The sequence below is a fragment of the Acipenser ruthenus genome, chromosome 5 (assembly GCF_902713425.1).
Source record: "Acipenser ruthenus chromosome 5, fAciRut3.2 maternal haplotype, whole genome shotgun sequence".
NCBI lineage: Eukaryota > Metazoa > Chordata > Actinopteri > Acipenseriformes > Acipenseridae > Acipenser > Acipenser ruthenus.
The window spans coordinates 31,265,772-31,282,795 of NC_081193.1; the positions used below are offsets into that span (position 1 = coordinate 31,265,772).

At 40.3% G+C, this 17,024-nt stretch overlaps 1 protein-coding gene across 3 annotated transcripts in view; it reads left to right on the forward strand.

The window, feature by feature from the left end:
* LOC117402628 (ribosomal protein S6 kinase alpha-2) overlaps positions 1–17,024 on the forward strand; it is a 100,521-nt gene that overhangs the window by 67,995 nt on the left and 15,502 nt on the right. For all 3 annotated transcript variants that reach the window (XM_059023978.1, XM_059023977.1, XM_034003963.2), the window contains 7 exons: positions 3,877–3,983; positions 5,770–5,807; positions 5,937–6,079; positions 7,430–7,500; positions 7,793–7,881; positions 8,538–8,602; positions 14,412–14,514. In XM_059023978.1, coding sequence (XP_058879961.1) covers positions 3,877–3,983; positions 5,770–5,807; positions 5,937–6,079; positions 7,430–7,500; positions 7,793–7,881; positions 8,538–8,602; positions 14,412–14,514 — 616 coding nt within the window. The remainder of the gene's footprint in view (positions 1–3,876; positions 3,984–5,769; positions 5,808–5,936; positions 6,080–7,429; positions 7,501–7,792; positions 7,882–8,537; positions 8,603–14,411; positions 14,515–17,024) is intronic.

Consider the following 17,024-nt stretch of genomic DNA (forward strand, 5'->3'; position numbering starts at 1 on the left):
GAAGGAAGCAGATGCTGAACTTGAAGCACCAGTGTTGGAGGTTGCAAATGCTGCAAGTGCCAGGCAGGTCAAACAAAGCCTTTTAGACAGGGGTTCACAGGTATGCATGCGGACCAATAAAAAAATGCAGACTTTGTGCGCTATCGCAGCGCTTCGCAAACACAGTCATTTTTGCCCTATGGCTGCACACATATTTGCTAAATAGGGCCCTTTAAGTTAGAGAAAATGAAATGGCTGATTATATTAAGAATGTGTTTTGTGCAGCTACTGTCAGCAGCGGAATCAGCTGCCTTAGTGCCAGTACAAATCCTACTGGATACCCGGTTCCTTCTGTAATATGGATCATCCTATTGACTGCACTCTTTCTTTAAATTTTGATAAACTTAATGCTGGTTTCTCTGAAGAAAATATTATCAAAATCACTATAAACTTTTAAAAACAAAAGTTTCACACTTTTGTTTTTAATAAACATTATATCATTAGCCTGTACATCACCACAGACGACACACTGAGGTCGAGGTTCATCTGCAGTGCCAACAAAGGTTAATCCAATTTCCATGTAATTTTCTTCATTTTTACTAACTTTTTGTTTTTTAAACGATGATGCACCTGCACAATCGCTCTGTCTTCTTTCGCACGCCACAAACTGATTCATTGTTTACTAAACACAGGTGAAAATCGCCCATCATTGTGCATAATTAAGCACTGTTACCTATATCATTAAATTAAAATTTAAAAAATGTTTTTAAAAAAAACAACAAAACATTTGTGAGTTTGTACAATTCACGTTTAGACTTATTTGAAACATTTTATTTAGATTATATTTATTATTGCTATAATTACTGTATCATTAGAACGCTCACCACACCTCCCTAGAAAGTTTGACAGGCCCCCACGGTTGAGAACCGCTGCTTTACCATAAGCAAAGACACATGTATGCATGGGATTAGACAGTTGGTTTCAGAAATGTGTTAACATTATTGAGTTAACATAAAATTAGGTCTCTACACAGTAATTGCTGTTTTAATGCTTTTAATTAACACCCTGAAATGCAAGATGAGTTACTTGTAACTAAGATTTCTATGGAGTACCTCAAATGAAAATAAGCTTGCCACTTCTCTTGTCTCATTTATTTACTGTGGTAAAGGTAGTGCCCTACATGACCCATGTAATGGTGTTCAAAAGACTCTGGAAGTCAACATACTGTATAGCATTGTAGCTGGAAAAAATATCACGTATATTCATAAATATAAAAATATAACGTAAACATGAATGGCTGTGACAATGTCATTATGCTAACAAGAGTCAATAACATGCTTTATACTGTAATGTAATGTAATGCTGATTGTACTTTTTTTTTTTAAATGTACAGTCATTTATGACTAATTGGTTTAGTGAGAACACAAAAACAGATCTCGCAAGTTGCAGGGAGTTTCTATTGTTAAAGATTTGATGTGTTACAATCTGAGGTTATTTGCGACAAGACCTAACAGTTTCATTTTTTATCTTATCTTGCTGCATTATTAAGTACATGTATTTGTCAAAAAGTAGCTTTAAGAGAATAACTTTTCTTTAAACATTGAAGCAGAGCAACTTGCAAGCAGTAGGAAGTAGAATACATGCTGTTCACTAAACATCCTTGGGACTCATGCCAGATTAAATAACCAAAACCGGAATTCAATTTTTTAAGTGACCTCACTTAGCCGAACCTACATAAGCAGTGATAATCAATAAATACAGATTGCTCATAAACCCAAAGTGTCTACTCCTAAAAGAGATTACCATCATTCTTCTGATGGGGATGATTACCTAAATGTATTTTTGCAGGCTGAATAGTCTTTTGTTGACTGTATGACATGTAATTTACTTTAAAAAAACATGGCATGTTAAATGCTGGATTTAAGGGAGAACTTTATTGTCTTTTTGTATTGAACTGTGACAGTCTGGCTGAGTGGTGTCGTCAGAACCAGGAAATGAACCCACAGCACTACGAGTGAACTAGTGAATGAAAGCGCTGCTGCGCGGTTTATTAATTACGGGAAAATAAAAGGTTTTAACAAACACAAAAACACTTTGTAAAATAAAAACGGCACTTGCAGCCAAAATAAACAGACAAACAAAACGAACAGACACTAACACACAGGGACGAACACTAAACAAGTACCGTGCTGGTCCTCCAGCACGACGTAGCAATCGCCCTGAACACACAACCCTGAGTGAATGAAATGTGCATCTATGTATACTGTTGTGCCGGGATTCAATTACTAATTAATTATTCACTTGAATCGCAGCACGTGAATTAATTATGTGCAACCTCGTGCTCGCATATTAATTACTTTAAATGCATGTGAAGTGATGTGCAATCCTCGTGCCTAAATCCAATTATACACTTTAAATAACTTGTGCTGCACACACCCATTTATATCCCATGTACCAACTACAATGCACCAACATTAACACAAGCAACATACAACATATAACACACAAATGCACACGGGCGGGCACATTGCCACATTAACCTTCAGAATTTAGATTTTTAGTGGGGTCTTTCTTTGAATTCCAGCAAGTCCATTAGTGTTTTGGAATTCTAATGACATCAGTCTCATCTATGAGCTGCATCTATTACTGGCAGGACTGCTGAAACCATCTGTCACATGGGTTGCAAAGCTCTATGCTTAATTAGATGTGCAATGGAAGCAGAGAATCAGAGAATGAAACGGAAAATTTGACATTGAAGCGGGGTAAAAAAAAGAAACTGATCGCAATCGCAAGGGATTGATCTTATCAACCTGTAGCTCATCAGGATAAGCCACAGAAGGGTTTTTAGAGCATTTTACAGCACTGGGGAAATTACTTGCATTGCCAACCTATTCTCAGTTACCCTGGGGCTACCTGTAAAAGTAAGTGGTTGATGCAGCCCTAGTGGATTCACTAGGTCTTTTAAAATACTAAAAATTAAATCCAGTTGTGACTTATCCCGACATGCTATATGTTGATGAAATTAACCTCCTAAGCAAATGAATTTCCCATAATTAATATATTCAACTGATACCATGAGGATCGGTCACAGCAACACAGTAAACCCGTAAGGAATATGGAAACTGACAATATGTGCAATGGCACTTTGTCTCAAAGGAACAAAACAGAAGGGTAATGTTTTTTTTTTTCCAACTCTGTCTCCCATAGCAACCAGAGAATAATGCTAGAATTGAATTGGCCTTTTAAATATAGATTTAAAACCATTTCTGACTGCGTTAAGTGAGAAAATTATAATTCATCTTGAAAAATCCACATTTGCTAACCGCATGTGAAGTATTTATGCAACTTCTCTACTGCATCCCTGAGTGTCATCCTCAGCTTCTTCACAGAATTAGGGTTCAGATAATGGCCTGCTGATTAAAAGGGTCAAAGCTTCCACACACACGTGTGATGAGTCGCTCTGTCAGCTCTGTATCAAATGTGAAAAAAAAAATCTATAAAAAATGTAAAAATCTTCAGCCTCGCTTAACTCTTGGTTAGCCTGTGTGATACAGTCTGTATATTCATAAGAAATATTATAAACAATTTGTGTCCCTGAGTGGCTTACTGGTCCAGCTCCTTGGTGTAATTGTCTTGGAAAACATGATTACCTACATGGATTAAAGATAAACAAGATACAGGTTTCTCAGATTAAGACAGCATATTATTGTACTGTATGTTATGAAACCCTGTTTTATGAAGCTTTCATTTCTGTTACGAAAAGTGAAGTGTTGAGTCATTAAAATGGTGAGAAGATATATACAGCTTATCATATGAGGTCCTGATTTGATGTTTTATTTTGACTTAAATTAAATACAGATGGAAGAGCATTTACATGATTTATCTACTTCTACATAGGTAATGTTCACAGAAGAAGATGTCAAGTTCTATTTAGCTGAGCTGGCCTTGGCTTTAGACCACCTCCACAGTCTTGGAATTATATACAGGGATCTCAAACCTGAAAAGTAAGGACTTGTGAAGAATGTCTGTTTTTAAAATCAATTACTTTCCATGGTGTAAACATCAGAACTGTAGTTTATGATTTCACTAGGAGGTTGAGCCATAGTAAGATTTTTAATTCAGATATCCCTGCACCATAGAATTTAAAATCTGCAAAACAGTCAACAATGTTTGGATGCTGGTATTTGTTTTAGCTTAAAGATGGAACCTAAACAAACAAAGGGTGCCAGTTTCAAATCAACATGTGTATATGTGACAAGCTAAACAAAGGATACAACATGGAGTAATGTAGTTATTCTAAGTATGAGGTTAGCCAAATAACCAACAACCCCCTCCCTCCCCCCCCAAAGGGGTCGATTTAGGTTATTTAAAGCCATTCTCAATGAGTAGTACAATGCTAGATCGCTCAACAATTGTTGTATATATATATTTACTGGTCCTGCCTTTATATAGTATTTTTCAAGTATGCTATATTTTTTGATACATTAACCAATTCTAATCAAAGGTAAAGGCCTTAAATACAGTGTATGGAAGTATATAAATTTTAAACAATGACAAATAGAGCTCTGAAAATTAGATCATTTTATTTACTATTCTAGGTCTGAAAATATAAGAGTTGCTCGATGTTCTAAATACACATAAATGAGAAGCTGAAATATCAGTCTTGCATAGGCGTTTTTGCTATTTGTTCGCTTGGTTTTGCAAAAGAAAAAAAAAACGTGTTATTCCACTTAATAAAAAAGCAAACACTTTTTACATAAAAAGTAATAACAAACCGACTGTAAACCATGTTTGGTGTTAATCCCAGAAGGAAACACGGGCCTATTAAAAAGCTGTGTTTACCAAGAAGTGCCCTATTCTCACTTGGTTTACAAGACCTTCTTCAAGTGCGTAAACCAAGTGAGAACAGGGCCCCAAAAGAGTAGTCTAATACATCACAGTGTCACAGCAGAAAACAGTGAAATAAAAACCAAAAGACATTGGGAATCCTCATGACACACATATAGCTTAAATACAAGCTCCAAATGACATGAGTTTATAAGGTCAGGTCGTATCCAGTGTATAGTGCATAATGTACATCACATTAGAAATATATAAGGTGGTTATACTATAACTGCAGATATGGAAAAAAACAATACTGTCTAAATTAAAGAATGCCTTTCACCAAGAGGTGTTGTACTATATGTTCTTGGAAAAATGCTGCATTCTGCATTTTTTTTGTTTGTTTGTATGTTATCCTCTGAGCCTAGACACATGTATTACGCAGTTTGTCGGCATCAGCTACAGGGTCTGTGGTGGTAGTCTTAGCAATGTGTTGTCCATCAATTTGGTTCCCCCCACCAGGTTTCATTACTCTACAGTGAGCGCATTTTATCAGAAATATTGTGTCATACTGATGTTTCGACCACCCAGTATATGTCAACGATACAGTTTTATTTCTTAAGATGTTGTAATAAGAAATCAACACCTGTCTAGGAAGTAAAATTTCACCAGATCTAGTTTCCATTTAGGGAACTTTAAAATAAAACTGTGTATAACTAGAAAGGGATTTGCCAGTGTGTGCTCACAAATGATTATGCTCACAGACCTTTAGTGGGTAGGTGTTTCTGGTGTTTTGAGGGGTCGCTTTGTTATAACAGCCTGCAGTCGTTGATTACACATTTTCAAATCACATCTTGAGAAACAAATATCCAACAAAAAAGTATACTTGCACTTAGAATAACAATGCATTCACATCTTTCTATGCAGTTTAAAAGGTACAGTTTAATACAGCATTGTTTACCATTGCAGCATCCTTTTAGATGAAGAGGGTCACATCAAGATAACAGGTAAGCAATTGATTCATTGTTTAAAGATTGCTGTGCAGGGGCTGTAGGATTCTATTTTCTCTCTTCATCCATCATGTTTGATGTTCGATGAGATTTCTACTGTAACGTGTAGCCTTTCCCATCATTTAGACTTTGGTCTCAGCAAGGAGGCAATAGACCATGACAAGAGAGCCTATTCTTTCTGCGGGACGATAGAATACATGGCCCCAGAGGTTGTCAACAGAAGAGGACACACGCATAGTGCTGACTGGTGGTCCTTTGGTGTTCTAATGGTACATTGTAATATATATTTATATCTTTTTTTATAATCCTGAAAACGCAGCTCAACTATCATTATAAAGTATAGAAGATGTATGCTACACAGCAAAAAAAAATCTTATTTTAAGGTTGTAATTTTATTTCTCTAACCATTTTGGATTTTGTTCAAATTTATAACCGGTCACAGATTAATTGGAGTAAAAACAATGAAGGTGGTGATTGTTCATTCCTGTCACGGAAGAGGAATGAACCACCCAGGGAGCCGGGAGACTGAATGCCAATGATGTATCCGGTGATGCTCTCCGGCAGGCAAACTAACAGCTGTGCAGTTGTGAAGAAAATTCAATTACTAATTTAAATTAATCATACATTAAAAACAACCAGCGCTAATATGAGATTTTCCCTTATTTTAAATTGAGCCCTGTTTGAACGTGATGTCTGTATTATGGCACTAAAACAAACATGTAAGGAAGATTTGAAATAAAAGGTTAGGTGTATATTTTATGTAGATAATAGATTCATATATTAACATGAATATTTATATATATATACATATATATATATATATATATATATATATATATATATATATTTATATATACATATATATATATATATATATATATATATATATATATATATATATATATATAGATAGATAGATAGATAGATAGATATAAAGTAAAGATGTCTGCAATTTACTGGAATGTAGTAATTATGCTGATACGTTTAGAAACCACCAGTGTCAAATGTCAAAGCAATGTTTGGAATTGGGTTGTCACAGGACATGTCATCCTTGCAGCGTATTTTCTGTCACTTTCAACATAAAAAACACAAATCCATTACGATTGAAATATGGAAGAATTTAGCATTTTTTTTAAAATGTAGCCACTTTTATTCTAGCATTTTTTTTAACCTACAAATGTGTTTTTTCATGATGTGCTTTTGAACTGCACACTGTAGCTTTAAAGTTGAATGTTTTGTGAAAATATTTGAAATGACAAAACAATAGACATACTGCAGCAGCTTTGAATTGTATTTCACCAGTCAATACATATGTTAACTGCACTTCTTGATTCTTTAGCATGACTGTGCTGTGCTCTACCTTGAATTTTAAGCAAGCCTAACTAAACATAATCTATCTTCCTAATGTTAATAATGCCTGTAATTTCACCCCTGTCTGAGTCAGCACTCCACACCCCACACATATACTTTTGCCTTAACAACAACTTTACGCACCCTGGGCAGAATCCATAAGGGTTTTATATTGTCACTTTATTCTAGAAATGTCACCAAAGGCATGTGAGAAGCATGGTGAACAGCATGGTAATGCAACAGTTTTACCATCTTCTCTTCTTCTCTAGTTTGAGATGCTGACAGGGTCACTGCCTTTCCAAGGCAAGGACAGAAAGGAAACAATGGCACTAATACTGAAGTAAGTATGAGAAAACCAAAAAAGGATATAGCATACGGTATATAGATGCATGGGTAAAGAAATACAGAAGTCTTAACAAACATAGTAACATTATACTGCACATAGCCATAATACATAAATATAATTACTATATTAATACAAATTGCATTATAGTGAATCATATATATGTGTATATATATATATATATAAATCATTAACAGGCCAGTAAATTCGTTGCCGTTCAATTCAGTTATTGCACAGTAATGCTTTTTGAAACTGTCCACTTAAATCATGCAGTACTCTTTCTTTTCAGAGCAAAGCTTGGAATGCCACAGTTTTTAAGCCCAGAAGTTCAAAGTTTGTTGCGTGCACTTTTTAAAAGAAATCCTACCAACAGATTAGGTATGAACCTATGTACTGTAAAATATGTGTTTTTGTTTTTGTTGTAAAATGAACAGAAAAACACTTGTGTCCAACGTATCTTATCATGACAATGCCTTTTGTATTTAGTCTTAAGCACATTTAAGGATAAAGAGCTCCAGTAGCAGCATTAAATAATAATAGACAGAACTTTTTCCTGAGAGACCAGTTCCACGTCTCAGTTACTGCTAAAGAGCTTGAGGCACTAATTACACCATAGCTGTCCTACCCAGATGAGGCTGAACAAGAATTACAGATGTACTCTCCCGCAGCTAAAGTGTAAATCAAAATCTCTATTTAACAAGTGCACATGTGAGTCATGCTTCCAAAAATATAATTAATTTTATGTTCTGGGTTTAAGGTGTCATGCTCCCTGTGGTTTTAAAAATGTTTCTTACATGCTTTAGAAAGTGCCCCAATTTGCCTCACAGCAGGGGGGAGGGGGCTGTGTCTTACTGTAGCTAAAACTATGTAAACAAACTGGACTGTATAAAGTAGAATGCGAGACAAACTTTTGAGTGACACTGTAGCATTTACGGATGCATTTAATTGTAACTTGTTAGTTTATTCCAAGTATCCCTCACATTATACATATAACTTTACACATCAGTACATTTCTTTTTATTATAATATTTCAGGTGCTGGGCCTGATGGAGTAGAGGAGATTAAGAGGCACCCTTTCTTTGCACCAATAGACTGGAATGTGAGTATTGGACTGGACTGTAATTATAAAGCTGTAACCCTTTTACAAAATAATTGTATATTCCAGTGTTACATTTCTTCTTCTTCTTCTTCTTCTTCTTCTTCTTCTTCTTCTTCTTCTTCTTCTTCTTCTTCTTCCCATTCAATTCAAAGACGACCACCAACATTACTTTTGGGGTATGCCTGCCACAGGTCAGGTATTTACTGAGCATTTTATGTCAGAGCTGCCAATAGGCCCCTCCGTGGGGTGACGTCCTCAGTCCCAACTACTGAGGGATTAAACAGTCAGCCCACAGAGACCATTTTGTCTTTTGCCTGTCACCTAAGGTAAGGCAAACTTCTGCATTACTACACTGAAATAGCGGCTCTAATTCTTAGCTTCTTTCTTGCTCCTTTCTTTCACAACCTGCCTTGCTTCTAATGCAGGCTGCCTATATACGACTGTCTGTGAGCGACTAACTGTGCAGTATTTGATTAAGTGTGCATGTGTGTTGTCTTTTCAGCCTACACTCTCAGGGAGAACACCGTTCCTCCGCCAGGGCTAGGCTTTGCTGTATCCCCACCATTGAGTGACTCCACTGGCTGCCATTCGCGCAGCGTGGGCAAAATAACAATAAAAATAATATTATTTGTGTAACTATTGTTGTGTGTCCACCTGTGTGTTGACCCTGTCGCACAACCCCGCTTTGCCTGTGTTTGTGCTGTGAATTTTGGCTGTGTGCAGTTAAAAAAAAAACACAACAGCCAGTCAGCCATGTAATTCCGCCACGGGGGCTGTGTTCTACCTGCCCTGCTGTCGAGTAGACCTTGCCGGCTGCCTCAGCCTGCCCACCCCAGTGTGTCGGGTCTTTAAAAAAAAGGGTAGGCACCGTTGCATTAGCTGCCCCCCGGTGCATTGGTACCTTGGTGCACGCGATGCTTGGTGCATACAGTACCTGGTGCTCACAGTGCTCTGTGCACATGGTGCTTGGTGCACACGGTGTATAGTACCTCTCTGTGCACATGGTGCTTGGTGCACACGGTGTATAGTACCTCTATGCGCATAGCGCCCTCGGTGCTCGGTACACCTGGAGCACACTGTGCTAGGTGCACACGGTACTCGGTGCACGCAGTGCTCGGTGCACACGGTACTCGGTGCACGCAGTGCTCGGTGCACACAGTACTCGGTGCACTCGGTGAACTCAGTGCGCATACAGCCCGCAGTGCTCTGTGCACACGGTGCGCACGTTGCCTGGTGCACTCGGTGCGCAGTGTTTCGGGTCGGTGCATGCTGTACTTTAGTGCCTCGGTGCACGCATAGCCCGGTGCATGCGGTGCCCTCGGTGCTTTGGTACCTCGGTACCCGCAGTGCTTAAGCGCTCCCATGCCTTGCACTCCGTGCAGCGTGGTGTGCGCCACCGGTATTGAGAAGTGACGGCAGGCATATTGTTGTTCCATGCTTGCATGTCCTGCAGGGCGAACGTGCCCCAGGAGGATGGGCATTCTCTATGTGTGTGGTGCTTGGGTGTCCTGCATGCCACTTCGGCCCTCGGGGATGAGACCTTTTGCGACATCTGCATGGCTTTTCAGCCCCGGGTGCTTCGCGATAGGCTGGCTAGGGCCATGGTCTGGAACCAACTCCCCAGTAATGTTGTTGAAGCTGACACCCTGGGATCCTTCAAGAAGCTGCTTGATGAGATTCTGGGATCAATAAGCTACTAACAACCAAACGAGCAAGATGGGCTGAATGGCCTCCTCTCATTTGTAAACTTTCTTATGTTCTTATGTTCTTAGGGGGACGAAGGTTCCCCCCACTCCACCACTTGTCCCAGGGCCTGTTGCAGGATATTCCCTGCGCACACGCTTAGTAGCCAACCCCTTGTAACCACGCCCCATCTCTGCTAGCTATGTGGGGTAAGCGCTCGAGGCAGGCAAGGGACATAATGGACCTCAAGGCACAGATGGCACAGGTCCTGGAGTTATTGGTGCGGCCGTTGGACATCCCTTCACTTAAGCATGCTGGAGCTGCAGGCGGTTTACCTTGCTCTCCAGTATTTTCTCCCAGTGCTCCAAGGGGCAAATGTGTTGGTCCGGACAGACAACACATCAGTGGTGGCGTATGTCAACCACCAGAGTGGCCTTCAGTCCCACAGGGTTGTATTGCATTGCCTTCTGGCTCCTGACCTTGGCCCAACGGAACCTGCTGTCCCTACAGGCGACGCATCTTCCCGGAGTGGCGAACTGGGCAGCGGACCTCCTGTCGAGGCAGGGTACATATCCGTCAGTAATGGCTCCACCCTCAGGTGGTGGAGCGCATTTGGGAATGGTTTGGGAAGGCGCAGGTCAATCTCTTCGCCTCGGTGGTACCTCCTCCACTGCTTAGGCGGTCCACTCGGTGTCGACGCCCTAGCCCACGAGTGGACACAGCTTTATGCGTTCCCATCAATATCGCTGCTTCTGGCCTTCCTAGAGCAGGTCCGGTTAGATAAGGCGACAGTTCTCCTAGTGGCCCCCCGGTGGCCCAGGAGAATCTGGTTTTCGACCCTGTGCCAGCTCCTGCAAGGCCAGCCCTGGGAGATCCTACTTCGTCTGGATCGCCTCAGTCAGGCGAAAGGCACCTGGAACCAGGCAGGTTCCCTGAAAGAGAAGATGGCCACCAACCAGCGATGTCGCATCGGTCGCCGTCACGGGTTCGATGCAAAAGAGAAAATGGTCTCTGCGGGTTGACTGTTTAATCCCTTGGTAGGTGGGACCGAGGACTTCACCCCACGGAGGGGCCTATCGGCAGCTCTGACATAAAATGCTCAGTGAATATTATTATTATTATTTATTTCTTAGCAGACACCCTTATCCAGGGCGACTTACAATTGTAAGCAAATACATTTCAAGTGTTACAAAACAAGTAATACAATAAGAGCAAGAAATACAATAACTTTTGTTCAAGCAAAGTACAAGTGTGACAAACCACAATTCAATAATACAGCAGATAATAGTGATAGTTACATCAGGATATGATTAAATAGTGGTAGTTACATCAGGATATGATTAAATACAAAGTACTACAGGTTAAACACCTGGCAGATTACAGTATTACTGAAGTACAGGATTAAATGCAGTAAAATAGGGGGCAGATAAGAGCAAAATAAAGCACATTTAAATGAAGGGTGATAGTGTCCCAGGATACAAACAGAGGAGTTCTACAGGTGCTGTTTGAAGAGGTGAGTCTTAAGGAAGTGCCGGAATGTGGTCAGGGACTGGGCAGTCCTGACATCTGTAGGAAGGTCATTCCACCACTGCGGAGCAAGGGTGGAGAAGGAGCGGGCTCTGGAGGCAGGGGAGCGTAGCGGAGGTAGAGCCAGTCTTCTAGTGCAGGCGGAGCGGAGAGGTCGAGTGGGGGTGTAGGGAGAGATGAGGGTCTGGAGGTAGCTGGGTGCAGTCTGGTCAAGGCATCTGTAGACTAGTACAAGAGTCTTGAACTGGATGTGAGCGGTGATCGGGAGCCAGTGGAGCGAGCGGAGTAGTGGAGTAGCGTGGGCGAAGCGAGGCAGAGAGAACACCAGGCGGGCAGCAGAGTTCTGGATGAGCTGGAGCGGACGGGTGGCGGACGCAGGGAGGCCAGCCAGGAGGGAGGTGCAGTAGTCTAGGCGGGAGAGTACCAGGGCCTGGACCAGGAGCTGGGTAGCGTAGTTGGTGAGGAAGGGTCGGATTCTTCGGATGTTGCTCAGGAAGAATCGGCAAGTGCGTGCCAGAGTGGAGATGTGCTGGGAATAAGAGAGGCAGGGGTCCAGGGTGACTCCAAGGTTCTTAGCGGAGGAAGAGGGAGAGAGTGTGGTAGATTCCAGAGGAACAGAGATAGAGAGATCAGAGGAGGGGGAGGAGGAGGGAAAGAAAAGGAGGTCAGATTTAGAGAGGTTGGGTTTGAGGTGATGCGAGTGCATCCAGGAGGAAATAGCAGACAGACAGGTAGAGATACGGGAGGAGATGGTGGAGTCAGAGGTGGGGAAGGAGAGGAAAATCTGAGCATCATCAGCATAGAAATGGTATGAGAAACCATAGGATGCGATGAGGGGGCCCAGGGAGCGGGTGTAGAGAGAGAACAGGAGAGGACCCAAGACTGACGGAGGTTGCTTCACGCCAGGTTACCTGGTAAGTGCGGTTGGAGAGGTAGGAGGAGAACCAGGCCAGAGCAGTGCCAGAGATCCCCAGGTCAGCAAGAGATGATAGTAGAATGGAGTGATCAACAGTGTCAAAGGCAGCAGAGAGGTCGAGGAGAATTAGGACAGAGGAGAGAGAGGCAGCTCGGGCACACTTAAGTGAGTTGGTGACAGACAGGAGGGCGGTTTCAGTGGAGTGAGCAGAGCGGAAGCCAGATTGGAGAGGGTCAAGCAGAGAGTGGTTGGACAGGAAAGCAGAGAGCTGGCGGTGTACAGTCCGCTCGAGGGTTTTGGAAAGGAAGGGTAGGAGGGAGACAGGACGGTAGCTCTGGAGGGAGGTGGGGTCGAGGGTAGGTTTTTTGAGGAGGGGAGTGATAGAGGCTTTTTTGAAGGCAGAGGGAAAGATACCAGAAAGTAGAGAGGTGTTGAGGAGGGAGGAGATGAAGGGGAGTAGAGCAGGAGCAGCAGCTTGAAAGAGGTGAGTGGGGAGGGGGTCCAAGGCACACGTGGTGGGTTTGTGACCCTGGAGCAGGGAGGAGAGGTCAGAGTCTGAGAGGGGCAAGAAGGTGGAGAAGGAGGGCGAGTTAGTAGGGGATGTAGTCGGTGTAGGGGTTGGAGCAGGAGGGGGTGCGGGGGAGGGAGAGGTGTTAAAGAGTTTGCGGATATCTGAGATTTTAGAAGAGAAGAAGGAGGCGAAGTCATCAGGGGAGATAGAGGAGGGAGGAGGAGGGGGGGGGGGAGGGTTTAGGAGGGAGGAGAAGGTAGAGAATACCTACCTATGGCAGGCATATCCCTAATGGAATGGTGGTGGTCTTCTCTTTCAGGGAAACAGGGTTACGGTAAGTAACCTAACATTATTATTATTATTTTTAAACATTAAAGATATACATTTACAACAGACCTATTGTTTTAGGGAGTCCTTTCACATGTTATATCTGTGGCAGTTCTGTGTCAGTCAGGGGTCTATTAACACCATTTAACCATGATTGGCCTATTCACATGTAATTAAGCTAGACATGTGCCACAGCTATACACACATATACTTTCCTGCCACAAGCACCAACCACCCTTAAAAAAGTTGTAGATAAAGGAGGTAGTGTACTGTTTACTGTTGAGATCGGAATTGTGTCAAATCTTGTAAGCATACAATATGTGCAAAATGTATTTGTTGCCCCTGTTACTGCTGAGTTGTGTTTTCTTAGCGGTGTCCTCTATGACTTATTTTTACCCTGCTTTTATAGCCTTGCCCTCGCTCACACTGTTGTATAGTAAGCATAGTTTTACCAGTAACACTTAATAATGGTTGGAAATTCCTCACATGGAGTAAAAACTTTACTTATGTCCAGCCTGTTTCTAAATCAATACATTTTCATTAACTGCTTTACGTGACAGATTTAGCAAAGACTTTATTTTGGAGCCATTTCTAGAAAAACAAAATTGATTTCAACTCAAGCGCAATGCTGCTGTCCAGTTAGCACTGATGATGGATGAATTTGAAAAATGACTTGAATCAGCCTTACTTCATCTCTGAGGGAAAACATTTTCAATAACATGTCACCTTACTGAATTTTGATTTAAAAAATGAGGTTGTCAAGTTTTGTTGCAAGCAATCATTCTTATTTATCAGCATTTAAAATGTTGTTTTGTTCTCTTTTTATACCCACCCCCCAAATAAAGAAATTATATAGGATAGAAATCAAGCCCCCATTTAAACCTGCTGTTGGCAGACCTGAAGACACCTTTCACTTTGATCCAGAATTCACATCACGAACACCAACTGGTGAGTTTTGTGTGCTTGAAGATCAGTTTACCTATTGATGCAGCTTTGATACAAAATAGCTTTTGACACAATGATTTGAGAGTGATTTAGAAGTGTACTTATGGTCTTGAAGAGAGAAAGGCATAAAACTTTGTAAAACACTCTGTGCAGCTCTCAGGGTTCATTTCAGAGGCTTTAGGTTATGATTATTACCGAATCCATGTGATCCAATGGAAAAGCCTGTGCTATACAACACATTCTGCTACTTCAGGAGTTCTATAATGTCTGCTACTACTTGAAACAGACGCATCAAGCAAGAATAAGGTCTTTCTGCATAGAATAAAACCAAACAACAAATTCTAGGTACATATGGCATCATATAGCACAAAGAAGGATGTCTTTCTTTTTGGTACAAAAGGATACTAGAGGTACTAGAAAATAATTAGATTTAGTTTGACAATCATAACCTGCTTTGTATAACCCTTGTATCATTGATCAGTCGATAGTATTCATTACAGAGGCTTTCAAGCTAGATTACTGCTGATTCCATGTAATGAAAAAGGAAAGCCAGAGATAGAAAGAGCCGGTCAAGGGCAATTGCAGAATTAGAGATCAGGTTTAGAATTTTTAAAGACACAACAATAAAAGCATCTTTCAAGAATAAATCTGTATTGGATAAAATAAAAGAATTACACTGTATACTCCTACATGCAATTTTGCAATGCTGTCGCAAGCCAAGTACGAAAACACTACGTTGTCTCTAATTACTGTGGATTTGCATAGTAATTACATAGTAAATATATGTGTACTTACACATAATTGCAATGTTATTATGCATAGTTATTATGCATAGTTGCATTGTACTTAACGTGTAAATCGTTTTGCGCAATATATGTAAGAACACAATTGTATCAGAAAGGGGTTAAATTTAGAGTTAGGGGGCAAGAGTTGGGGTTAGCAATAGCGTTAGGTTTAGAGTTAGGGTTAAATTTAGAGTTAGGTTTAGAGTTATGATTATATCATGGGAACATTTTTACACATGCATAATGACATTGTAATTATGTGTTAGTACTAGGGCTGTCAAGCGATTAAAAAAAAATAATCATACATTTTAATCTCAGTTAATCTTGGTTTTAATCGCATATTTAATTGATACAATTACTGCGTCCATCTCATTCAAATTTGTTACTGACATTATTATTATTACTATTATTATGAATATTATTATTGATATCATCCAAAAAAACAGCACATCATAAAAATCCTGTTTTCTTATTTTTGGATTCATTTTATGGACCCCTTTTTTTGGTTTTATGTTTATTTACACAGAATTATACAGAAAAATTCCAGCATTTGCTGTTAAATCGTTATTTTTTATATCTTGAAATATCTAAATAAAACAAAACATTCACAGACTAGATGCATTCTGTGATACTGGAACTAACAGATACAAGTAACAGTCTTTCTATCCAATGTCAGAAAGTCCTTCACTTTTAGTGCTTTGCTCCATAATGCAGTTCCATGACTAACTTTCTATTCAAACAATGACTGCACTTGTGTTGCATGCATTCGAGTCTATTAAAACAGTGCCGCAGGGAATGAATTACGGTATGTTGAGAGGGTCAAGACAGAGGGTGATTAACGGGCGTTAAAAAAATGAATCTAAAACAAAATGAACTTGTTAATCGCAGAAGTTAACTGTGATTAATTGACAGCCCTAGTTAGTACACATGTACAGTAGATGCCGCTTATTAACAACCTCTCGGTTCCCAGCAAAAAGTTGTCATTAACCGAAAGTTGCCAATAAGTGAAAAGCCCCTGTTTTCAAGTGTATTTATATGGAACGATGTATACTGTAGCTGCACAAATATGGCACTGAAATACATGTGTTTTAAATGTTATAGTGTTAAATTAACATGAGAAACACGAAATACCCAAACATAGAACTGTTTACTTCACGCGTGTGTAAAACACACAAAAAAAGAGTAGGCTTAAATAGTACTACACAACGACGTACTACAATTGTCCTTACAATGAGTAAAGCAAACATAAAAAATACGCGTTGTACTTACAATCAATTCTAAAAAACACAATTTTAAAATAAGAACTCGTCCAGCGTTGTCTGCTTTTTACAATATACCACCTCCCGCTGTAAATCCATCTCAATTTTGCGTGCAGCTTCGTAGCCAGTTTCAAAGCCACGTTTCTACCTCAATCAGCCAGAAATACGCAGTTGTGAAGTCAGTGTGTTATAAAAGCTGCATGAAGTATGCGCATAAATCATGCAAGTGCGCTCTGTAGCACTGGCAACTAGTAATACAGTTGGCAATAAGCGGCGTGCAGTTGCTAATATCAGAATTCCATTAACAGTAAAGTCTATGGGACGGGATTGGTTCCTGGGAAAAAGTTGTTAATAACCAAAAGTTGTCTTTATCAGGGTTGCTATAACCGGCATCTACTGTATTTACTAAGTAACTACTATGTAAAAACACAATATTTAAAGACACTTAATGTAAAGTATTTTTTAAAAA